A 26,723-nucleotide genomic window follows, 5' to 3' on the forward strand; every position below is an offset into this window, starting at 1 on the left:
TATAGGAAGTGGGTGGTAAGGAGAGGAGAATATGGATCAAGAGTGTATTTCAATATGTGTGTATTTTGTAGGTTTTTCTTCTTCAGATTTAGAAAAATAAACCCTTAAATACATCAATTCTGCAGCTGTCCAGAGACATAACTATAGAGTCCTCCTAGTTCTGGATGGGTCTCTAACCATGAAGCACTGCTTGTGGAAAAGAGAACAAGTGGCAGGTCAAAAATCACCCACAGAGGGGACCAAGGCATTCATCAAACATTTGCTGATTGCCTGTGATGTGTCAGGCACTGTCTTAGTCACTGTGGATACAATGAGAAACAAAAGAAACAAAAATCTTTACCCTCCTGGAGTTGACATTTTAGTGCAGAAGTGGGTGAGACAGACTATTAAACAAATAAGCACAGAATTTGTCAGTAGTAAAGGAGAATAAAGCAAGGATGAGGATGGAGGATGGCAGATGGTGAGTGGAAGTATCATATCAGACAGGGTGGTAGGGGCAGGACTCTGTGATAGAAACCTCTGAGACTAAGAGAAATAAGGCAGTTAACCACACGGATAGCTGAGGGAAGTATGTCCAGGTCAGAGGACACAGCCACTACCCAGGGCTGACAAATGCCCGATATGTTTTAGGAGAAGCAAAAAGGCCAGCATGGGGCTTCCGTGGTGGCGCAGTGGTTGAGAGTCTGCCTGCCGATGCAGGGGACACAGGTTCGTGCCCCGGTCCGGGAAGATCCCACATGCCGCGGAGCGGCTGGGCCCGTGAGCCATGGCCACTGAGCCTGCGCATCCGGAGCCTGTGCTCTGCAACGGGAGAGGCCACAGCAGTGAGAGGCCCGTGTACAGCAGAAAAAAAAAAAAAGGCCAGCATGGCTAAAGCTAAATGAGTCAAAGTGGGAGGAGGCATGATATCTGGGGGTGGCATCTTGCAGGGCTTTGTAGGCCACAGCCAGGACTTGGGATTTGATTCCAAGTGACTGGGGAAATCGTGAGAGCAATCACTCTGGCTGCTGAGTGCAGAATTGGCTATGGAAACAAGGGACCAGTTGATGAGTCTATCGCAACAAGCCCAGTCATTGAGGCTGATGGCTTGGGCTTGGTGGCCAGCACCAGTGGGGTGGCAGTGAAAATGGCTGGTTTTGGAAGGAAGATCCTAGGATTTGCTGATGAATAGGACGTGGATTATAAGAGAAAGCTATTAAGGAGGATGCCAAGGATACTGGCCTGATTTGGGGGAAAATACAGTTGCCAATTATTTTCTCTTTCCCTAAGTTCAGAGTTAAGCATTTATTTGATAAATACATGGTTTCTTAAAAAAAAACAAAACAAAACCAAAAACTACATTAAATAATGACTTGACCTAGAAATGCAGAAGTACTGGTTTAGTCACCTTACAATTGATTTACTGCTTATTTTATTTGAACAGCTTGAATTTCCCCTGATAATGTCTTTAAACAAGCTGCCACTTTAATCAGAAGTAAATAACCCTGACTACTAGTACATGAAAGAACTATTCAGACGGGTGATGTGGGTGTGCAACAGTGGGGGTGGGGAGTGATAAGTATGGTATTTTTAAATCCAGCCAAGAATAATGTTCGTTCAGAGTTCTGATGAGTAACAGAAAAGGAAGAAGGGCTGAACCCATGAAGCAAAAGATAAAAGACTTCAATTGAATCTCTTACATTTTAGTAACTCAATAACTGCTCAGCTTTTCTGTCAGAAACTCAACAGTAGTGGCTGGGTGGGTAAATGGTGAAAAGGGCTTGAACAGTGACCTGACAACTGAAGTTCCAGGTAATTAGGAAAAGCCACTTTTAGACAATAGCTTAACTGCTTATCCTTTATAGACACCAACTTTTGTACTTTTGTTCCCAAAGGTACAAAACAAAGAAGCAAAGCAAACTGGAATGAGTTTTCTGACCCGTCCTGTCCCTGATGAAGCTCCACCCAGGCTGCCCGAGAACCAAGGAAGAAGAAACTACCGGCAGGATCCTCGGTCCCTGACAAGGGAAAGAAGTCCTTTCCTTCTGGATTCCCTTGGAAAAAAAGGAAACTCCTCCCCTGAGAAGGTGGAACAGTCACAGGTTAGCACATATGACGGGAATGTTTATGATTGATTCCTGAATATTCCTTGTTCACAAAGGCCACTGCCCAGCCCACAATGGGAGTTGAGAACAAAGTCCTACGTGAGTTTGGAGGATGGAAGGTTTATGTGACAATGAGAGGCAAAACCCCAGTCTGAACAGTGTACAAAAGGCTGTTTTCACTCCGGCAGCTGATGACTCCGGCAGCTCTGAGCACTAAACCCACACAAGAGACACCAAAAAAAGGTGAGGGAGACAGGATGCTGGAATAGAAACAGAGGGTGCAGCTGAGGGCCACTGGAAGGTGCTGATGGGCCTAGGCATCAGTTTCCTCACCTGTAACTGATCCTCACCCCACTTGCCACACAGGGGTATTGTGAAGATCAAATAAGGGCCTGCACAAGTTTGAAAAGCATAAAGCACCCTGCAAGCATAATACTAGTTAATTGTTAGGAGGAAAACTTGAACAGCAAATGCTTTCTCTCGTTTCTGACTGCACGAGTCATTTTGCTCCTGCATTTTTGGGTCTTCTACATGAGATACAAGGTAAAGGGGGCAAGCTTCCACATAGCTGAACTCTGCGCAGTAGTACTTACTTCAACTTCCTTAATCACCGACGACTCCAAACATCCCCATACCCACCAAAACCACAAGCCACAAAACCTAAGGGCTTGGAGGAAAGGGATAGACATCACTTTCCAAATCACCTGACTCTGCTGTCTAGAAATCTCAGTAGAAAAGCTGAGTTAGTTTTGTTTCTTTCCAGGTCCTTTCACTTGGAGATACGATTTCCATCAATGTCCTCCTCAGAATGAAATTCCACCCCAAAATCTTAATTCAGGGTCCTGTTCAGTTTATTACATTAATCATTCAGCAAGCTCTACTTATTGTAGAGAGATACAAGAAACCAAAGAAGCCCCAAATTCTGAAAGCGGAAGTCCATCACCTACACCTAATAGACAAGGGTAGAGTCATGCTGTCTCTGTAACAGAACATCTCCTGGGTCAGAAGCGGAAGGAGCCAGACTGGCAGGTACCAGCATGAAACAGAATAAATGCTCTGGCACTCTCTTTAGATGTGTTAAATTAGAAAGCCTTCATGCACAACGGGTCGCCAGGCCAGCATAACCAACAGGGGCGAGAGAGGGAGTGGGGGAGGCTGAATTGATGTTTCTCCTGCTGGCCGGGAAAGGAGGGCCCCGGTCAAAACCCTTTTCACTTCTGTGGCAGTGGACAGCCTGCCACACTGAATTAAACAGCCACCTCTCCTTCTCACTGTACACTTACGTGATGACTACAATTCTGTCTTCCTAAGTAGTCTATGGGGAAAGCATCACTGTCAGGCTGACCAAAGGCATCTGGTCCCCATGGCAGGTCTACTTTTCATGCTAAAGGCATATAGTAGCATTCTGGTTTACATATGTCTCTTATAACCTTAGCTAGTGTGATTCTGTCCCTGAGAGGCTCATCCATTCTCAGGTATATTTAAAGAATCAACTATCTAGCCCATAAGGCTAAATTCAAGACAGATGAAGTGGCTCCCTCATGATCAGGACTGGTGGTATCCCCATGGTGAAGCCAGCTGTGAGGACTCCTGGGTGCCTCATGGCTGGCTTTGTGTCAGAGACTCACCAGTGACATTATGCCACCTTCAAACCACTTGAATCAGTGCAGTAGATATAGCACATCTTATTTCAACACTCCTCTAAGTGTTCTTAACACTGTGTATTAAAAAGCATTTTAGGGCTTCCCTGGTGGCGCAGTGGTTGAGAGTCTGCCTGCCGATGCAGGGGGCATGGGTTCGTGCCCCAGTCCAGGAAGATCCCACATGCCGCGGAGCGGCTAGGCCCGTGAGCCATGGCCACTGAGCCTGCGTGTCTGGAGCCTGTGCTCCGCAACGGGGGAGGCCACAACAGTGAGAGGCCCGCGTACCGCAAAAAAAAAAAAAAAAAAAAAAGCATTTTAAAAGTTGCCTCTAAATATAAGAGCAATAACCAGGTACTGAATGTGCTTTATATATCAATGTGTTATTTCACTTAGCCTTCCTGCAACCTATGAGCTAAGCATGATCATTCCTATTTTACAGATAAAGAAACAACTGAGTTTCAGAAAGTTTAAGTAGCTCATACAAGGCCACACACAAAGTGGCGGGGTTAGGATTTTAAAGCAGGTCCATATTACACCCAGCACGCCCTATGCTACTAACAAAGACCAGACCTCTTTCTTGCTTATTTCCCTGAGATCCATTTCATGGAACTAAAGACTAACTTGTGTAATGCTCTTTCTGTCTCTGTGCACATGCGCCCAGGAGCTCTGCTTTCTCTCTCCCGGCCACCACAGTGGAACGACATGCAGATCCTGAATCAGCCCTGCCCCATCAAGGGCTTGTGGGATTGAAGCTCAGCTTTACACAAGCTCACGTTACTACTCTTTTCTTCTACCTATTCATCCTGTCCTGATCGTCTGCTGTAGTTTGGAGCTATTTTTGGCCTTTGTTTTTTCACATGAGTGCATGTAATACCATGGTAACCAAATTATATTTTCATTTATTCACATTCCATTTTAGATTTAGTATTTAAATAACCCAGTTGAATTTGAATCAGATTATCTTACCCTTTAACTACTGATTTAATCCCCTACCGCCCCAATATCAGTGTTTAATTTCTTGTTTTAGCTGCTAACTGGAAAGCGATTGAAAATGTGCTTTGGGATTATTGTATAGTCATTTTCCTTTGAGTTTCAGAGAATGGTGCTCATAATTCACAGTTAACACAACCACCATCTTCATAAGTCTCTCAGCCACACCACCCTCCCCTTCCTACTCCCATAATACCAGTCCACTGATAAAGAAGGCAGCAAGATAACAGAAGGAAAATAATGTTTTAGCAACCCATCCCTTCTTCCTCAGTTTTCTAAGAATTGAGAGGCGAGAAATGTATCAATGATGTTTCATGTTCCCAGGCTGACATTTAGGGATATACAGAGGGTAGACATAATCAGGTGCTGCCTTAACCAGATGGGAGAGAAATGCTCTTTATTTTCAGGCAGGATGCACTCTATTTTAGCTAAACAATTCCTTACTGACAGAGGTTTTTGATGTCCCCAACATCCCACTAGGGCAAACCATGCTGTCATACGTCAATAATGACAACAAACCTTCATATAACACTTTATACTTCAAGTATAAGTGCTCTAAGTGCTAGTGAGAGGGAGAGCTGAGATTTGAATCTAGGCTGGCTGACTCCAGAGATACTGTACTTGAATATTATTCTCTGTTAACTCAGGTGGGAAGGGTCTTGTGGAACTTCCTCAGGGAACTCAAGCTGCGTAAGCATAAGGTATGTCCATCCACTGGATGAGGGACAGGCGTTCTTGTCTGCCCCCAGTTCCCACCCACTGCAGTATCCCAGCACCAGGAACAGTGACAGGCAGGTGGTATCGTCTCAAGAAATATTTATGGATGGAATGAATAAAAACACGAATGAAGGATTCCTCTTAAATCAAAATCAAGAATAATGTGTTTACTTGGTGCTGCCCCTCCTGATGGGGGTGCTCCTGCTCTAAAAGGATGATTCAGCAAGCTAGGGTGCACACTTCCAATCTCTAAGTTGCAGTTGGGCAAATGCTTCATGCTTTAAAAGTCCCTCCCCACACACTAATACCACAGAAATCCACCCACTGGAGTGAAGGTTCTGAGCCCCACATCAGGCTTCCCAACCTGGGGATCGGGCAACGGGAGGAGGAATTCCTAGAGAATCAGACGTTGAAGGCTAGCGGGATTTGACTGCAGGACTTCGACAGGACTGGGAGAAACAGAGACTCCACTCTTGGAGGGAACACACAAAGTAGTGTGAGCATCGGGACCCAAGGGAAGGAGCAGTGACCCCATAGGACACTGGACCAGACCTACCTGCTAGTGTTGGAGGGTCTCCTGCAGAGGTGGGGGTGGCTCTGTCTCACCGTAAGGACAAGAACACTGGCAGCAGAAGTTCTGGGAAATACTCCTTGACGTGAGCCCTCCCAGAGTCCCCCATCAGCCTCACCAAAGAGCTCGGGTAGGCTCCAGTTTGGGGTCGCCTCAGGCCAAACAACCAACAGGGAGGGAACCCAGCCCCACCCATCAGCAGTCAAGCGGATTAAAGGTTTACTAAGCTCTGCCCACCAGAGCAACAGCCAGCTCTACCCACTACCAGTCCCTCCCATGAGGAAACTTGCACAAGCCTCTTACATAGCCTCACTGATCAGAGGGCAGACAGCAGAAGCAAGAAGAAATACAATCCTGCAGAAGGTGGAAAAAAAAAAAACCTCATTCACAGAAAGATAGACAAGATGAGAAGGCAGAGGACTATGTACCAGATGAAGGAAAAACATAAAACCCCAGAGAAAGAACTAAATGAAGTGGAGACAGGTAACCTCCCAGAAAAAGAAATCAGAATACGGATAGTGAAGATGATCCAGGACCTCAGAAAAAGAAGGGAGATCAAGATTGAGAAGATGCAAGAAATGTTTAACGAAGACCTAGAAGAATTAAAGAACAAACAAACACAGATGAACAATACAATAAGTGAAATGAAAAATACACTAGAAGGAATCAACAGCAGAATAACTGAGGCAGAAGAACGAGTAAGTGACCTGGAAGACAGAATGGTGGAATTCACTGCTGCAGAACAGATTAGAGAAAAAAGAATGAAAAGAAATGAAGACAGCCTAACAGACCTCTGGGACAACATTAAATGCAACAACATTCGCATTATAGGGGTCCCAGAAGGAGAAGAGAGACAAAAAGGACCCAAGAAAATATTTGAAGAGATTATAGTCAAAAACTTCCCTAACATAGGAAAGGAAATAGCCACCCAAGTCCAGAAAGGGCAGAGAGTCCCATACAGGATAAATCCAAGGAGAAACACACTGAGACACATGGTAATCAAACTGGCAAAAATTAAAGACAAACAAAAATTATTGAAAGCAGCAAGGGAAAAATGACAAATAACATACACGGGAACTCCCATAAGGTGAACAGCTGATTTCTCAGCAGAAACTACACAAGCCAGAAGGGAGTGGCATGATATACTTAAATGATGAAAGGGAAGAACTTACAACCAAGATTACTCTACCCAGCAAGGATCTCATTCAGATTCCATGGAGAAATCAAAAGGTTTACAGACAAGCAAAAGCTAAGAGAATTCAGCACCACAAAACCAGCTCTACAACAAATGCTAAAGGAACTTCTCTAAGTGTGAAACACAAGAGAAGAAAAGGACCTACAAAAACAAAGCAAAAACAATTAAGAAAATGGTCATAGTAACATATATATCAATAATTACCTTAAATGTGAATGGATTAAATGCTCCAACCAAAAGACACAGGCTTGCTGAATGGATACAAAAACAAGACCCATATATATGCTGACTACAAGAGACCCACTTCAGACCTAGGGACACAATCAGACTGAAAGTGAGGGGATAGAAAAATATATTCCATGCAAATGGAAATCAAAAGAAAGCGGGAGTAGCAATACTCATATCAGACAAAATAGACTTTAACATAACGAATGTTACAAGAGATAAGGAAGGACACTATATAATGATCAAGGGATCAATCCAAGAAGAAGATATAAAAATTATAAATGTACATGCACCCAACATAGGAGCACCTCAATACATAAGGCAACTGCTAACTGCTATAAAAGAGGAAATCGACAGTAACACAGTAATAGTGAGGGACTTTAACACCTCACTTAACACCAATTGACAGATCAACCAAACAGAAAATGAATAAGGAAATACAAGCTTTAAATGACACAGTAGACCAGATGGATTTAATTGATATTTATAGGACATTCCATCCAAAAACAGCAGATTACACTTTCTTCTCAAGTGCGCATGGAACATTCTCCAGGATAGATCATATCTTGGGTCACAAATCAAGCCTCAGTAAATTTAAGAACACTGAAATCATATCAAGCATCTTTTCTGACCACAACACTATGAGATTAGAAATCAATTACAGGGGAAAAAACATAAAAAACACAAACACATGGAGGCTACACAATACGTTACTAAATAACCAAGAGATCACTGAAGAAACCAAAGAGGAAATCAAAAAATACCTAGAGAAAAGTGACAATGAAAACACGACGATCCAAAACCTATGGGATGCAGCAAAAGCAGTTCTAACAGGGAAGCTTATAGCTATACAAGCCTACCTCAGGAAACAAGAAAAATCTCACATAAACAATCTAACCGTACACCTAAAAGAACTAGAGAAAGAAGAACAAACAAAACCGAAAGTTATCAGAAGGAAAGAAATCATAAAGATCAGAGCAGAAATAAATGAAATAGAAATAAAGAAAACAACAGCAAAGATCAATAAAACTAAGAGCTGGTTCTTTGAGTAGATAAACAGAATTCATAAACCATTAGCCAGACTCATCAAGAAAAAGAGGGAGAGGACTCAAATCCATAAAATTAGAAATGAAAAAGGAGAAGTTACAACAGACACCGCAGAAATACAAAGCATCCTAAGAGATGACTACAAACAACTCTATGCCAATAAAATGGACAATCTGGAAGAAATGGACAAATTCTTAGAAAGGTATAACCTTCCAAGACTGAACCAGGAAGAAATAGAAAATATGAACAGACCAATTACAAGTAATGAAATTGAAACTGTGATTAAAAATCTTCCAGCTAACAAAAGTCCAGGACCAGATGGCTTAATGTTCTATCAAACATTCAGAGAAGAGCTAACACCCATTCTTCTCAAACTCCTCCAAAAATTTGCAGAGGAAGGAACACTCCCAAACTCATTCTATGAGGCCACCATCACCCTGATACCAAAACCAGACAAAGATACTACAAAAAAAGAAAATTACAGACCAATATCACTGATGAATATAGATGTAAAAATCCTCAGCAAAATACTAGCAAACAGAATCCAACAACACATCAAAAGGATCATACACTAAGATCAAGGGGGATTTATCCCAGGGATGCAAGGATTCTACAATATACACAAATCAATCAATGTGATACACCGTATCAATAAATTGAAGAAGAAAAACCATATGATCATGTCAATAGATGCAGAAAAAGCTTTTGACAAAATTCAACACCCATTTATGATAGATAAAAACTCTACAGAAAGTGGGCATAGAGGGAACCTACCTCAACATAATAAAGGCCATATACAACAAACCCACATCAAAGATCATTCTCAATGGTGAAAAACTGCAAGCATTTCCTCTAATATAGCATTCCTATATACTAAAGATGAAAAATCTGAAAGAGAAATTAAGGAAACACTCCCATTTATCATTGCAACAAAAAGAATAAAATACCTAGGAATAAACCTATCTAGGGAGACAACAGACCTGTATGCAGAAAACTGTAAGACACTGCTGAAAGAAATTAAAGATGATACCAACATATGGAGAGATATGCCATGTTCTTGGATTGGAAGAATCAATATTATGAAAATGACTATAATACCCAAAGCAATATACAGATTCAATGCAATCCCTATCAAATTACCAATGGCATTTTTTACAGAACTAGAACAAAAAATCTTAAAATTTGTATGGAGACACAAAAGACCCCGAATAGCCAAAGCAGCCTTGAGGGAAAAAAAACAGAGCTGGGGGAATTAGACTCCCTGACTTCAGACTATACTACAAAGCTACAGTAATCAAGACAATATGGTACTTGCATAAAAACAGAAATATAGAACAATGGAACAAGATAGAAAGCCCAGAGATAAAGCCACACACCTATGGTCAACTAATCTATGACAAAGGAGGCAAGGATATACAATAGAGAAAAGACAGTCTTTTCAATAAGTGGTGATGGGAAAACTGGACAGCTACATGTAAAAGAATGAAATTAGAACACTTCCTAACACCATACACAAAAATAAACTCAAAATGGATTAGAGACCTAAATGTAAGACTGGACACTATAAAACTCTTAGAGGAAAACTTAGGAAGAACACTCTTTGACATAAATCACATCAAGATCTTTTTTGATCCACATCCTAGAATAATGGAAATAAAAACAAAAATCAACAAATGGGACCTAATGAAACTTCAAAGCTTTTGCACAGCAAAGGAAACCATAAACAAGACGAAAAGACAACCCTCAGAAGGGGAGGAAATATTTGCAAATGAATCAACGGACAAAGGATTAATCTCCAAAACATACAAGCAACTCATGCAGCTCAGTATCAAAAGAAAAAACAACCCAATCCAAAAATGGGCAGAAGACCTAAATAGACATTTCTACAAAGAACACATACAGATGGCCAACAGGCACATGAAAAGCTGCTCAACATCACTAATTATTAAAGAAATGCAAATCAAAACTACAATGAGGTATCACCTCACACCAGTTAGAATGGGCATCATCAGAAAATCTACAAACAACAAATGCTGGAGAGGGTGTGGAGAAAAGGGAACCCTCTTGCACTGTTGGTGGGAATGTAAATTGGTACAGCCACTATGGAGAACAGTATGGAGGTTCCTTAAAAAACTAAAAATAGAACTACCATATGATCCAGCAATCCCACTACTGGGCATATACCCTGAGAAAACCATAATTCAAAAAGACACATGCACCCCAATGTTCATTGCAGCACTATTTACAATAGCCAGGTCATGGAAGCAACATAAATGCCCATTGACAGGCGAATGGATAAAGAAGATGTGGTACATATATACAACGGAATATTACTCAGCCATAAAAAGGAACAAAATTGGGTCAGTTGTAGAGACGTGGATGGATCTAGAGGCTGTCATAGAGAGTGAAGTAAGTCAGAAAGAGAAAAACAAATATCGTATATTAGCGCATATATGTGGAACCTAGAAAAATGGTACAGATGAACCGGTTTGTAGGGCAGAAATTGAGAGACAGATGTATACAACCAATGTATGGACACCACGGGGGGAAAGCGGCGGGGGTTGGGGATGGTGGTGTGCTGAACTGGGCAGGTGATTGGGATTGACATGTATACGCTGATGTGTATAAAATTGATGACTAATAACAACCTGCTGTATAAAAAAATAAATAAAATTCAAAAAAAAAAGTCCCTCTCCACTACAACTTTCAACAGAAAGGGCTCTGACGATGCATATGGCCAAACAAGCCTCAGCCTGGCTAGCGCATTTATGCCCATGTGTGGCGGAGATGTTTCAGTAGAAGGAAACTGATCCCTCTCTTTATGTGTAAAGGCACTGTAATTATCTCAGTTGCTTTGAAGCCAGTGAAAGGTGGAATATAAATATTTCAAAAGCACATTTAATGGGAGGCATAAGCAACTTCTCCCAACAAACAAAAAGGGTGTATACCCACCTGTTCTGAAAAAAACTGGAAGCCCTTGTCCTCACGAATACACTCATACGTTTCTCCAAGAACTGGATTAAAGGGCTTGCTCCCAGCGCGGAAGTAGCTAGATGCATATGCGGACACGGCGAAGGCTGCCACGTACACCTAGCGAGAGCGGAGAGAACCTGGTTATTTCTCCATCACCAAGAAATTTATTTTTACGAACAAAGACATGAACAAAATAAAACCTCTCTTTCTCTCTTTACAGTTTATCTCAAAAAGCCAAAGATTTGTCCCTGGTTTAAAGACACCCAAACCGACTTTGGTTTCAAGTTGTAGGTTTAAATAGTGTTCATTTTGGCCCAGGACGAAGTGGACCAGACCTTTTCAGATTGTCCATTTGGTCTGATGCCTACAAGTGGGAAGAGGGTTTCAAGATGGTGAGTCAGTCCCTCTAAACCAGCCACTATCTGAGAATCCTGAGGTCGTGCTAAGGCTTTTGAGGAGGAGAGGGACGAAGAGTATGAAAAAAGCTAAACTTCTCTCAAAATTCAGGAATAAGCCACAGGGAACTCTGCTCAATACTCTGTAATAACCTAAATGGGAAAAGAACTTAAAAAAGAATTGATACATGTGTTATATGTATAACTGAATCACTTTGCTGACACCTGAAACTAACAGAACGTTGCTAATCAACGCTACTCCAATATAAAAAAAAAATTCAGGAATAGCACCCTAAGTTTAATCATTCACAATTTGATATTGTAGAAACCAAAAAACCCCCCTCATTTTGACCAAAGAAAATCTGTGGGAGTCATTTCCTGAGCCTGGAACAGAGCACAGTGCCTTTTAAGAAGTTCTGCTTTTCTGAGAGGAAAAATGAAAACTCAAAAAGGAAAAGGAAGGAAAACTATAGGTGAACACGAAATGAGAAAAATCCTTTAATGGCCCTGGCTGTGAGGGTCTCAGCATTTTCCACAGTTCCCCTTTCAGGGCACCAAAGAGCCACAGTACAGGCACACCTCGTTTTATTGTGCTTTGTAGAAACTTCGTTTTTAATAAATTGAAGGTTTGTGGCAACCTTGCATCAAGTAAGTCTATTGGCACCATTTTTCCAAGAGCATTTGCTCACTTCATGTCTCTGTGTCCCATTTTGATACTTCTCACATTATTTCAAACTTTTTCATTATTATTATACTTGTTATGGTGATCTGTGATCAGTGATGTTACTACCACCACTCAATGAAGGCTCTGGTGCATTGATGGTTAGCATTTTTTAGCAATAAAGTTTTTTTTTTTTTTTTTTTTCCGGTATGCAGGCCTATCACCGCTGTGGCCTCTCCTGTTGCGGAGCACAGGCTCCGGACGTGCAGGCTCAGCGGCCATGGTTCACGGGCCCAGCCGCTCCACGGCACATGGGATCTTCCCGGACCGGGGCACGAACCCATGTCCCCTGCATCGGCAGGCGGACTCTCAACCACTGCGCCACCAGGGAAGCCCCAATAAAGTATTTTTTTAAGTTAAGGTGTATACCTTGTTTTTTTAAGACATAATGCTATTGTACACTTAATAGACTATAGTATAGTGTAAACATAAATTTTATATGCACTGGGAAACCAAAAAATTCATGTGACCCACTTTATTGTAATATTTGCTTTATCGCAGTGGTCTAGAACCAAATTCGCAATATCTCTGAGGTGTGTCTGTATCCTTTTTGGTCTTTTGAGGGGCAAGGGCAAAAAATTAAACCTAAGTAGCAATAGCAAATTTTCCTTTCTAATACAGAAGAATAATCTCAATATTTCCTCTTCTCAGCTCATTTCATGAAGTTTCTTAGATTGGAAAAAAAAAAGCTGTGTGCCTTTCATAAATGTTCACCAGTCACATAACTTTCAACAGCCTTTTGAAAACTGGTCCCTCCTTACCACCTCACAACACTCTAGAGCAGCTGGAGAGCCTATAAAGATCAATTTGCTGTGCTCAATTCAGTCTGTTCTTGAAACTTGGGTATGTGTTCCTCTCTTTGCTTCCTCAGATGTCTGTTACCTGATAAACAGCAAGGTCACACGTCTACATGGAATGCTGAATCAACCCTGAATCACCTTCACAATTTAACATATAACACATTTATAAAAGAACCTGGTATCATTCATGATGTAGGGGGAGAAAGGAGGGAGGGAGCAGGCAAATCAAAGCATCCTCCTTGTGGGCTGACAATATGAGAGAGAATCTCTGCAGGGGTAGAGCTAACCTTCATACTCAGAGCAGTGAACACAATCCATGGGCTAGGTTCATCCTCAATTCTTACCTGAACTTTCCCTTCCTAATGTACTGATGCCTTTCCTCAAACTTCTTCTCAAGGTCAATGACACCACTCAATCAGCTGACATCCTAAGGGTCTCTAAATTGCTACAAGAATGAAACACCTTTTAAGAATGCTTTCATCTTCAGAGCCAATCACTTTCTTTAAAGAAAAGTACTGTCCACGAATGATAACTTTTAACACTTGCCTTGGCAGCTATTTGCCTCCCTTTGTTCACAGAAATTCTCTGGGGAAGAGTAACAAAGAAGACAAAAAATAAACAGCTTGTTTTTCTCTCCTACTCTGATTATCATTAGTATCAACAAAGAAAATCTCTTTGATGGGAGAAGTCCCAGGAGACACTATGGGATGAGACGGGATGTCTCTTTCAACCAGTAGTTAAGATTTTCCCTTAATCCTCAAATCACTGAAGAAATTGAAGTTTTAATGAGGGTTTAAACTGCAGAATGTGTACAATTTAGAAAACAATGGCGTCCTCCAACAGTGAGACAGTGATGTATAGCTGGGTCCCTGAGGCTGGGGGCGTGCTGTCCCACTTAGCCAATCAGCAAATGTCTAGGGCAGAGATGCTGCATTTGGCGGGAAGACACTCATGTCCCAGCATCCCACACAAACAATGACCTTTCTGTTGAGCAGGTAACATACCAGGAGGCAAAAAGAGGAAGAGACACTCAGTTTTGAAGAACAAATAGCCACAGTCACAGAAAGGGCTGATTTGGCCAGTCTTGCCACTAAGGTACCCCTAACCCCATCCCCACAAGACAGGGGAAGGATGAGAAATACTTGGAGACCCCTACATCAGAAGCCCCATCACTTGATTAGAATTGATACTGAGTAGAAAACAGAAGGTTAATCTTTCTAGGATGAGGTTTTTTTTAAAAAACTTATTCTATAAAATAAGAAGTGTATATGTGGGATCAACTATACTGATAAAAATTAATTCAAAAAAAAAAAGAAGCGCAGGGGGGAGAAGAATCTTTCTGATGTGAAACCTGTGAGTGAATGATATTTTCTAAAAATTTAGGGGCTGATAGGACAATTCCAAAAATAAACAAAAACGTTCTCAAGGGAAATTTACCCTGGATGAAACAAAACAAAACAAAACAAAACAAAACAACCAGCTCCAAAAATTAAGTTCTATCCACTCAGGGTAGTAAAATACTCAGACAGCCCTCAAGACATGTCTTCCAGCCAGGCAATATCAGAACAATCCCATGTAAGGTTCTGGAGAAAGAGGAAGCCCGAAACCACAGAGCAGAACTACCCCCAGGCCGCAGCTGTCACAGGGAAGCCGTGCCCAGTGGCAATTCCTGACCAGGTGACTGAAAACAGCCAGACGGAGGGGAAGTGGAGGTGGCTGGGAAATGAACCTATCTGACAGGCAATCCAGATGGGAACCGGAGGGACAGGAGCCCTGGCTGTGCCCATCTTGGCTCTGCTGGGTCCTGTGAGTGGCCACCGTGCCTGTGGTGCTCACCATCCTCTCCAGGGCACTGGGCGTCTGGGCAGCCTTGTCCAGGAGCTCACTGTACTCCAGCTCCTCACACAGCCTCTGCAGAGTGTTGAGGGGCTCATTGAGTTCCACTGGCATGGCCACCTTAGACAGGTCCTTCCCGATGTTAGTTCTCAGGATGTTCCACAAGCTGACGTTACCGGACTTGGGGCACGGGGCTGGCAAGCACGTTCTCCTTTTGGACTTGGCTTCCCCTCCACTTTGGAGAATAGGCCCTGAAAGGGAAATAAGCCTGGTTGCCTTATAAGGATTTTCATTTTATTTTACTATTAAAAAGGAAAAAAAAATCCACCTTACTGAGCAACTACGCCATGATACTATTAATCTCAGTTATCCAGATTATGGCTGAAGTCAGAAAATAAAAAGAATTCTGAGCAGCTAAATGAAGTACCAAAAATTATAAGCACTAAAACTCGCGGACTTTATTCATGGGGAGGTCTTCATACTCCTAATCAAAGGGTAGTTCCTCATAGCTTATATGCACTTAGAATAAAACTGGAAACTGGATTGCTATGCCCAGAGCAGTTTACTTTTAAACTCTTTACACTCTTTTTAAAAGCACTTCAAGTTCTGATAAAAACTTTTAAAGTCTTTTAAAAAAATCATTTCCAATTCTGGTAAAACAATTGTGTTTATTATAGGAAAATTATAAAGGAAACAAAAGTCATCAGTTATCCCACTACCCAGAAATAGTAGCCATTTATATTTTGGAGTATTTTCATTTAGTGTTTTCTCCATATAGCTGACAATGTTTGTATAGTTGAATGCTTTGCTTAAACAGTTAACATAAATATTTTTCCATGCTATTCAAAATTCTTCTAAAACATCATTTTTAATGACTGTAAAACAATTCCATGCTATGGCTAAGCCATAATTTATTGAATCATTCATCTGTTGTTGGACTTTTAGATTTGTTTCAATGTTTTGCTAAAAAAAAGTAGTGAATATTCATATTCTTAGATATTTAATTATATCTGATTATTTTCTTAGAATATACAGAAGTGGGAATCATATGATCATACTGCTCTTCAAAAAGGCTGTTATCAGTTTCCCATTTATCAGCAAGCATATACTAGTGTCCATGTTCTGAGACCATTCCAGGCTTGTCAGCATTCGTTCTGAATTCTTGGCAAATCGTTAGGTGGACAGCGCTATCTCCTTGTTTTAACCTACATTAAAAAAATTCCTAGTGTGTCTGGAATGCTTTCATGAACATTTCTTCTTTTCTGAATTGTCCGCTTTCCTATTTATATATTCAGACATAATCTTTTGTTTTTGTATTTGTTTTACAATTTAATCCCCATTTGACATTTATCTTTACATTTGGTCTATGCAGTTTTTTAATGAATGAAACATTTACATCTTAGGTTCTTACACCTATCAATCTTTTCCTTTGTGACAACTTCCATTACCTCATGCTCTGGAATTCTTTTCCCACCCCAACATAGCCTATTTTCAAATGAAATCTTTTGCATTACGTCAACATATGAGAAAGGGGTATTTTATTATAAAGCCAATCACTCTGAATAATGAGGTTGCTTTGATGAACAGGAGAATATGAAAGTGAGGTCATACTTTGAAGTCTCATGTTAATCTAAGCAACCAATTAAATTCTGAATTTGTTTTAATTGCTCAACACGGGCAAAAATCAAGTAAATAGCTGCAAATGATGACAGTCTTTAAAAACAGCATTCCATGTAATCTCAAAATACTTTCTTTGATTACACTAAATTTTGAAAGAATATTATACTACTACTACTAATAATGACTAATACATACATAGCTTTTACTTTGTGACAGCCTTTCAAGAATTTTACATATATTATCTCACTTATCCTTTGCAACAACCTCTTGAGATAAACAGAATTATTGTCCCCATTTTACAGATGAAGAAACTGAGGCACAGAGAAATTAAGTAACTTGCCCTAGAACACATAACCAGTGAGTGGCAGGGCTGGAGTTAACCGAGGAAATCTGGTCCTTGAATCTATATTCCTAACCACTGAACCTCCACACAGCACCTATCACAGTGACAGATCCTATTATGTGCCTACTGATTTGGGTGGGGGGGGTAAATTAATAGGAAACATTCTAAATACCTACCATTTACTAAGGGCTCAGAGAAATTCTAGTGTGGTAATTTATCAAGACCTGGATAAATCCTATTTCTTTCTGTAGGCAATACTGTGTCCTAAGATGCAAAGTTTATTTCTACATACAATCTTTTCAGTAGAGTACTGATGTGCAGAAATCTAATCTTCCAAATACTGCCAAAGAAAAAAGCTAGGCTTGGCCCAGTGTTTGTTCAAGCTAAGAAAATGTTGGTCAGTAATCTAGCAAAATGGCTGTGGAAGAAGATAGAGAGAACCAGCCTTCACCTCTTATATGCTTTTCCTGGCTGGTGTCAACTCAGCACAGCTGTGGTCTTAGGTTCGGGGACAAGTCCTCTGTTCCCAACTTCGACCTCTGAACCTCTATACCTCTGTTCCTCTTGGCCCCCTCCCTAAGGCCTCAAACAGAAGGAGGACTTCAGCATTTGTTCGTATTCTTCATCCACAATGAGAGTTCCCATTTAGTATGTGTGTGTGTGTTGTTTACCAAGGGAATAAGTGATGCCTCCTCATTTCTCTTTCAATTCGCCTCCTTATTTTTCTACAAAGACAAGGAGTGCATGAACTTGCTCCTATATTACTCTTTTTTGCCTTTAAATCACTGGTTCTCAGGCTTTTCCACCAAAGGATTAATCTCTCCAGAAACAATTCAAGGAAGATACAGAGCATAATGAGCTTCTGACTTCTAGCAGGTGTGATGCTGAAAGGATACTCTTTCAGAGAACAGTAAATTTACCTGCCTTTTTTGTAGTCCCCCAAAGAGTAGGCTCTTTGACATTCAGATAACAACTCATCATCATCGTATTTCACATACGTACTGAGCTGGCAAGCACTGATACATCAAAAAGGAACTGACATGGTCCTTGTCTTCCATGTTGATATAAAAATATGTGGTGTTTTGGCATAGATAAATCTAGAGACCTCAAGCATGCTGAGTACCAAGACTGGGAGTATTTGATGCTGCAGGACTCATACAGAGACCTGTCCAATGGGCAGATTCTTCTTAAGGATAGGTCATCTTCCTAAACAGGCTTCAGTCTGCTTACTGAACGCCTAAATCAGAGCTGTTTGGAGATAGCAGACATTCCAGGTACCCGCCACGGTTCCAACTAACATTTCCTGGGCATCATTTTCAGTCTTGGGATCAACCAGTAATAAAGGGACATCTCAGGGTACCTTAAGCCCTACCACCACAGGCGGAGCAATTTGTTACTCTCAAATGTGTTATCTTGAAGAATTGGAAGCTAAATTACCGCTTAGAGCAGACCTTTTACATTATAAGTGCTATTGAATTCCTAAACTATAAAAACCACTAGAAACCTAAAGGAAAAAAGCTATATTCTAATATGTTTGCAGAGAGAATGTTGAACCAAATAAGGAACATCTGTAGTATTAATTTTTGATATTTATATGATAATTGGTATAACCTTACTTTATAAAATAGAAATTTGCACTAGCCAACAAATGTATTTGAATGAATAAATTTTTCACATGTGAGTGCCATGTTCCACCTAGATTATAAAACTTTGAGGGTGGGGACCATGTCTTAAGTTTCTGATGTAGAACTTGCTAAGTTCTCTGTTTGCAGCAGGTACCCTATGTATGCTTACTAGTATTCTGTAAAGATCCAAACACTCAGAGGTCAAGCAATTTAAATCTTACCCAAAGTCTGTCTCTCATTATCTAAATCATTACTGAGATTATCTAAGGAAAGGTTGTCACTTATGTCACTGACATATGAATCATCTTCAGAAATCTATGGGAAAGAAGAAATAATATACATTAGAGTAGACAAGCCAGATTTCATAAAGCCTCTACTTCAAATGATCAAATATTTTAGACCACACATTATAAACCTATAGAAATGATTTTGGATGCTGTTTTCATAAAGGCCCATACACCAATCTGCCTAGGGGTTGTTCACAGAAAATATGTTATTAAAATTCTTATACATTCTTGATTCATTCTCACAAGGAAAACACATGTAAACCCCAGATTTTAGTTATTATAAAAATTCTTATTAATTCAGACTGCTTTTTCAGAATTTGTTAGCGTTTGACTAGAAAGAGTTACAAATTGTCTTTTAACTATTTGTGAATAAAAGTATCTTCTATGGAAATTAATAGATAAAAAATATTAGTATTTCTATACCGAAGGGGTAAAATGATCAGTACTCACACTCAGAACATAATTGTAAATTAATTATAACAACCATATTATAATAACTATAATAACCATAATTATATTATAAATTACTATAGAGCAAATTCAATGATGAGAAAATATACAAGGTGCTAACTTCTGACCCTGTAGTGGAAATAATACATTATCAAACAGCTAATAGTCAAAATCATTAACCTATAATTGAAAAAAGGTATAACGAATCAAGTAACAGAAACCAGGATGTGCCCAACACCTACTTTCATAATCTTTTTTCCCTAAGATCTTATATCTTTTTATGCTTTTTGAGGTATGAGTTATAAGAAGATCCTCAGAATGTAATGATAAAAAGGAGACATTGAGTTTAGTGTTTCTAAATATGGGTATTTACTGAATGGGTAAAGCAGCAAGAGATTTGGAGGCACCTAACTGAAAACAGTGGTCAAACCTCATTTTCTGAAGAGCTTGGAGACAACAGAACTTCCTGTGCATCAAAAAACTCTGAAAGAGAGTCAGTGATGGAGAGCCTGCTTTCGTTGGAAAGCTGATGGACCAGAGTTCGATTGTCATCTCTGGAGTTTTCCTATTTGAAACACAAAACCAAAAATGCATATATTTAGAAACAGTCTCAAGAGAAGCAAAATAAACAACTGATTTTGCTGCACAATACACATGGTCACAGGCCCAGGCAAACAAGCAGCTCAAAGCAGAGGGCAGGTTCAAAGTTGAGGAGAAGCAAACTTCACACAAAACACGGTGAAAAGCCTAGATCTCCCCCAAATGGGCACCTTGTTTACAGGCATTATCACAGCTAAGGCACACACAACAAACCTCAAAGCAAAAAAAGACTGTGCAGGTCAGTTTTTCTTCCACTTAAGACGGGAAAAATTCCAACACTCTCTGAATCATATCCTCTTATTCTCTACCACTGCAGGATGTTTCTTTTCATCCTAAAATTTCCTCTGAATTGTACTCAATGCATGTGCTTGCATGGCTGGTTCAGAGCAACACAGCTTTCTTCTGCCTCAATTCTCTCGCAGAGGCCTGTGTGCTGCTCATGAGGCATCCCTTGACAAACAAACAGTGTGTTTCGGTCCAGAAGTGCCCCTGGTGGTAGATCATTCATTATTCATGGATGAATGAGATAAATTCTCTTTGTCTGTCTCTCTCCAACCACACTGGCTGCAAGGGAAGGAAGTCCCCAATCCCCTTTCCACCCTCTCTGCAAACAACACAATAGAATATTGGGATTTTCTCCTCTTGCTGGCCCTCAGTCACTGAGTCTGGACTTTTCCTTTGGAAAGGACCTAAATACTTTGGGAATATGTTTTGTATGCTATTTGCAAGTGAAAATTCAATTTAACTCAAGAAATTGAGCAACTGCATTGTGCCAGTCATGGCGGGATAGGATGATGAATAAGACAAGGTTTTTGGCCCGAGTAAGTGGTGTAGAGGACACATCCAACACACGTGAGCCCAAGACTATGGAACAGAAAGCACTACAGAAGCGGACAGGAAGGAGAGGTTGGTTCTATTAGGGGGACTTTGGTCGGGGAGGGCTTCACAGAAGAGGTGATGCCTAACTAGACCTTGAGGAACGAGAACATACTGAGGACGACATGATTTGATTCCTTTGAATCAGAGAAGACTGTCACCTGAACTTCCTGACAGCTCACATTTCTCACGGGGCTGATAGAGGAGCTGCTTATATATCCTTATGTATTTGATAAATGAGTCACAGAATAATTTGGGAAACGAAAGTTAACGCATATTATGTCTTTCCCAGAAGTTTTATGAGTTCAGGACACACTCCTCAGCCTCATAAAACGGAGATGCTACAACAGGAGGGCCCCAGCAGATGTTCATAATTAATAAAGGTCAAATGGTCTCTTTATGGAATGTTTACTTCAGGAACACATTTAAATGTGTATCCCTTTCTCTTCTAGCCAAGGTATTCATTGAAAGATCCTACCCATTTTAATATCCCTACAGCCTTTTGAAAAGCAGGCTTCTTCTCCATGCTAACAAACAAGATAGATCACTTAGGATCTATAAATAAGCATCACATCTGTCATCTTTAAAGGAAAGGTCTCTCTCCTCAAAAGAGGAGACATGGTAATGAATAACTGAGCTCCCTTAATGTTCACTGAAACAACAGAACAGTCCTGTGTCTTTGCTGTGTCACTGACACATAAGACTCTAATGATTTATTTACTTGTTCTCCTCATTAATTTATTAATAGTCACTCCGGCTCTTTCTGTATTTCTTCTTCCTAGGCTGATGGGTCAGAAGGATTTCTTGCCTGATCAACACTGAAAATAGCACACCTGGCCCCAGCCCTTTCTGCTGTTCCATTACTCCAGCAACTTCCTATTGATAGTCACCGAAAACTTAACAGGACTGCAGGAGCCTCCAGCCCTCAGCCCAGTGTCCTGCACAGCCTAGGACCTCATGTATTAAAATATTAATCTAGTCAGTTCAATTCAATCATATCCCCTCAAGTTTGTAAGGTATAAGTGGTTGTTTATCTTTTTTTACACTACAAAAAGATAGAGAAAAAGGAGGGAAGGGAACACGCATAATCCCATCACACTAAATCAACCGCTACAGGCATTTTGACACATTTCTCTCCAATCCTTTTTATACATATAGCTTTGCTTTGTTTTGAAATAATTGTCATCTATCTATCTATCTAATTTTATAAATTTCCTCCAAACAACATTGCACTATAACTTCAGTGACATGGACATATATACACTACCAAATGTAAAATAGATAGCTAGTGGGAAGCAGCCACATAGGACAGGGATATCAGCTTTGTGACCACCTAGAGGGGTGGGATAGGGAGGGTGGGAGGGAGAAGAAAGAGGGAGGAGATCTGGGGATATATGTATATGTATAGCTGATTCACTTTGTTATAAAGCAGAAACTAACACACCATTGCAAAGCAATTATACTCCAGTAAAGATGTTAAAAAAAATTAAATTAACACTTGTTCTGAGGATAAAGGTAGTATATGCTCAAAATAGAAAATACAGAAAGATGTAAATAAAATAAATATCACTTAAAATCCATCACTCAGATGTGGCCCCTATTAACCTGTCAGTGTATTTTTTGTATTAAAATATTTGTATATAGATTTTTTTTTAGCTTGAAAAACTGGGATCACACTGTACATAGTCTTTATTTAGTCTGCCACATTCACTTAACATTATATTGTGAACTTTTCCCTAGGCTGCTAAAATTTCTCTGAGACAATGAACTTTACTTGATAGATTTACTATATATGTGTGTCACAGAGTAACCATGTCATTTATTGGAAATTAAGGGTGTTTCCAAATTTGTAAAGATGGTGAACACGTTTGCAAATGTGTCTTTGCTCGTATGTCATTATTTCTTAGAATCAGTTCTCAGAAGTAATTATTTAAAATGTTTAAGGCAAAATGTATATTACCTAATTACATCAAGTAAAAGAACCTCTATTTTCTCTATATCTTTACTGCTACAGAATACTATAATTTAGAAAATTTTTTTTACTCTAATTGTTTTAATTTGCATTTCTTAAGAATTAGGTTGAACTTTTAAAAAAAAAAAAAACTACCTCTATATGTATAAATGAATAGTTGTGCTGTACACCCAAAACTAACATGATATTGTAAATCAACTATACTTCAATTAAAAAAAACTAGTTTTAGAGATGGGGGAGGCTAGGTCAGGATGCATGGGACCTCCCTCTGCATTTCTTTGCACCTTCCTGTGAATTGATAAATATCACAAAATAAGAAGTTAAAAAAAAAAAACAATTTGTATTTTGTATTTTTTTGAGAATTGTGGTGTCTTTTTTCCCATTTATTTGTTGAGGACTTAAGTTGCCTGCTCTTACTCATTAATTATTTACATATTAAAGACATTACCACCTATTTAGCATTATCTAAGTCTGTCATTTTCACTGAAAATATTTTTTCCTAGTCTTATCATTTGCCTTATTTTTTCACCATCTTTTTTCCTTTCAAAAAAAAAATCGAAATCTAGTCAACGTTTCTTTTGTAATTTTTTCTATTGCTTCCACATTTAGAAAGTCCTGCCTACTCTAGCCATTTGTTAAACATTTAAATCAATATTTTTCAGTTTGAATTTAATTCATTAGTGATTCATTTTAGTGTGCAATGGAAAGATGGATTGATTGATTGATTGATTGACTGATTTTTAATTTTTTGGCTGCGTTCGGTCTTCCTTGCTGCCCACGGGCTTTCTCTAGTTGCAGCAAGCGGGGTCTACTCTTCATTGAGGTGCGTGGGCCTCTCATTGCGGTGGCTTCTCTTGCTGTGGAGCACGGGCTCTAGGCACGCAGGCTTCAGTAGTCGTGGCACGCAGGCTCAGTAGCTGTGGCTCACAGGCTCTAGAGCGCAGGCTCAGTAGTCGTGGAGCACGGGCTTAGTTGCTTCGCAGCATGTGGGATCTTCCCAGACCAGGGCTTGAACCCACGTCCCCTGAATTGGCAGGCGGATTATTAACTACTGCGCCACCAGAGAAGTCCCAATGGAAAGATTTAAACTGCTTTCCAAATTGTTTTTGAGCTGTGCCAGCCTAACTTATTGAAAAATTCATCTCTTTCCCATTGATTTTTCAGCGTCTTCTATCATACATTTATTTCACTCTTTTATATATAAAATGGTGCTATGCCTGAGATAGTTATTCTGTCCCATTCTTACCCCATCACTGCCATATTTTCACAACTGGAGCTTCACCATGTGTTTTATTTTCTGGCTTGACCTGTCTTTCCTCTCCATATAGCAGTATGATGCTGCTGAGAAAACAAGTGTTTGGGACTCATTAGAACTGGACTTAAATCCCAGCTCTACCTCTTACTTGCTGTGTGCCCTAGAGGAAGTTACTTAACCTCTCTGGGCTTTAGCTTCCTTGTCTGTAAAATGAAACTACCATCACCTACCTCATAGAGCTGTGGATAGGATTTTGTGAGACAATGCATTTAAGTGCACATGGAATATAGCAAACGAGCAATTAAAAGAATCAAAAGTCTTGTTTTAGAGTTTTCTTTCAAGTTCTTGCTTGTTTGGTCTCTTAAATGGACTTTAGATTTAGTAGGATATTATCCCCAAAGTCACTTGGCTTTTCATTTGGAATCTAAAATAACATAAAATAATCTAGGCACTCATAACCTGATAATAGTAAATGTTCAGATTCAGAAATTTAAAATAGAAGGACTTGATAGGATATGAGAGTAATTTTTGATAAGAGGGGAGATTTTAGAATCCAAGTAGATTTTAGAACACCAAAGATGGGTAATTTGTGCAGCTAAAAGGTAACAGAAGGGAAGCAAAGAAAGTAAGAGGGCCTAAAAACAGAGCACCCTGGGCTGACCCCAGTGTGGGAACTGTCATTCCCACAGTGTTTGAGGAGCCTGGGAGCTACCCAAGGAAAGGGCATTGGAGTTGAGCTTTCAGGCTCTGGGGCGGCCATTTCCACTCACTCTCTTATTTCCTGAGGGCAACAATGGCTTTTCCCATACTGGGAAAGTCAGCCTTTCCTTTTCACACTCTGTGAAAAGCAGGATAAAACAGGAAAACAGAAAATCACTGAAAGAGGAACTAGATCAGTGAGACAAGCAAATCATCAATTCAAGAGTCTAGCAGGTTGTTTTGGAAGCTGTGAGCTCGAGGGATGTTATCACTCCTCTTCGAAGACAATGTACAGCATTTAAGCCTTCAGGTGCATTACTTGTGAGATCAATTTAAAAACGTGCATTTTAAAAGACCTGTGATTTTGGTTTCCTTTCCCAAATGCAAATAGCCCCAAGGGTACGCATTGAATATAAATTTACAGAACCATAAATGAAGGGTCAACTTGCCATTTATCTATTTAATGGCTTGTTAAATAAACTAATGTAATTAGGTGATAATTTCAAAGGTAAGTGCTGCCTGGAAGCGGGCACCAAACCCCACAGAACGCCATGGCGTTGGCAGCAAGCCACCCTGAGTGACGGCTGGCCTCAGTGACTGAGCCCTGCTACAGCAAACCCGCAGATTCAGAGACAGCCCTCCTGGTAAGCATGTTTCTTTGCCCAGGCCTGAAATGAAGGCCCCTTTAGGTAATGTTTAGGTGCTCAGTCTTGGAGGGGACTCAGTTTGGGTCTGGGCTAAAGGATAGATGTATATGTACAACTGATTCACTTTGCTGTACACCTGAAACTAACACAGCATTGTAAATCAACTCTAATAAAAATTTAAAAAATAAATAAGGTGACTGAAAAGATCTCCTGGGGACAGGGAAGATGCAGAATTTCATGGTCAACCACTGACATGTATCTCAGAAGTAATAAGAGGCCCTCCAGTCCTGCTGAGAGAGGGTATCACCCTCATCAGAAGAGGGTCCCATCAGCTCAGGACACAGCCTGTGCTTCATGTGAAGGTGGGTGCCTGGGCCTTTCAGTCTGATTGATTCCAGCATCTAATCTTCCCGTCGCCCGACACAACAACTTTCCAAGGAGTAAAGGAATTGTGTCAGGGTTTTGTTTTCTTTGAGGACAGAAAAAGGAGGAGGACGAATTAAGATTAAACATTAGAAACTCCTTTAAAAAATTTACAATGCCCACCTCTTGTACCTGGCCTTCCTTTTTTTTTTTTAATGCACCAGTCTAATACATTTGTTAATGAAAAATTTAGCACAATCGAGGCAGGCATATAAACATAAGAGATTGCTAAAAACAATTTTGACCTTCATTACCCTTTTCCACTGATTTTTTCAAGTAATCCACTTGTATTTTTCTGAACTTTCTCATTTTAAACACAGTCAAAGAATATTTTGGATAAACATCCCAAGTCTTGAGAACAGACATTTTTAACATACTATGAACCGACCAAGACACTCAACTGTAATAGTTCTCCCCCTCTGAGGGTAATCACAGGAAAGGGAGAAGGAAATAGCCACATGGAAATAGGAGAGTGGTTCTCAGAGAGGGAGCAAAAGAAGCTGGCTGGGAACTGGGATGCTATAGGTTAGAGAAAGTGAGGTTTTTTTCAGAAGTAACAGGAGAAAACATTTGTCTCTGTACAGTCCCCACTCCAGTAATATCAAGAGAAAAGGGTGATCCTTAGGAGGAAAATGGGGTAAAGAAATACAAAGGGAGGAAGAGTTCCAGGGGGAAAAAGCAGTTTAGAAATGCAGCTAGCAGCATACTTTCAAGGAAGCCTTGGGAATC

At 40.1% G+C, this 26,723-nt stretch overlaps 1 protein-coding gene across 4 annotated transcripts in view; it reads right to left on the reverse strand.

Annotated features, from left to right (window-relative positions):
• Window positions 1-26,723, reverse strand: part of OSBPL3 (oxysterol binding protein like 3) — a 203,989-nt gene that overhangs the window by 20,432 nt on the left and 156,834 nt on the right. For all 4 annotated transcript variants that reach the window (XM_081244980.1, XM_081244977.1, XM_081244979.1 and 1 more), the window contains 4 exons: window positions 19,953-20,087; window positions 19,007-19,100; window positions 15,198-15,448; window positions 11,425-11,562 (listed from right to left, as the gene is read on the reverse strand). In XM_081244980.1, coding sequence (XP_081101106.1) covers window positions 11,425-11,562; window positions 15,198-15,448; window positions 19,007-19,100; window positions 19,953-20,087 — 618 coding nt within the window. The remainder of the gene's footprint in view (window positions 1-11,424; window positions 11,563-15,197; window positions 15,449-19,006; window positions 19,101-19,952; window positions 20,088-26,723) is intronic.

This window comes from Mesoplodon bidens (genome assembly GCF_964165515.1).
Source record: "Mesoplodon bidens genome assembly, chromosome: 9".
Taxonomy (NCBI): domain Eukaryota; kingdom Metazoa; phylum Chordata; class Mammalia; order Artiodactyla; family Ziphiidae; genus Mesoplodon; species Mesoplodon bidens.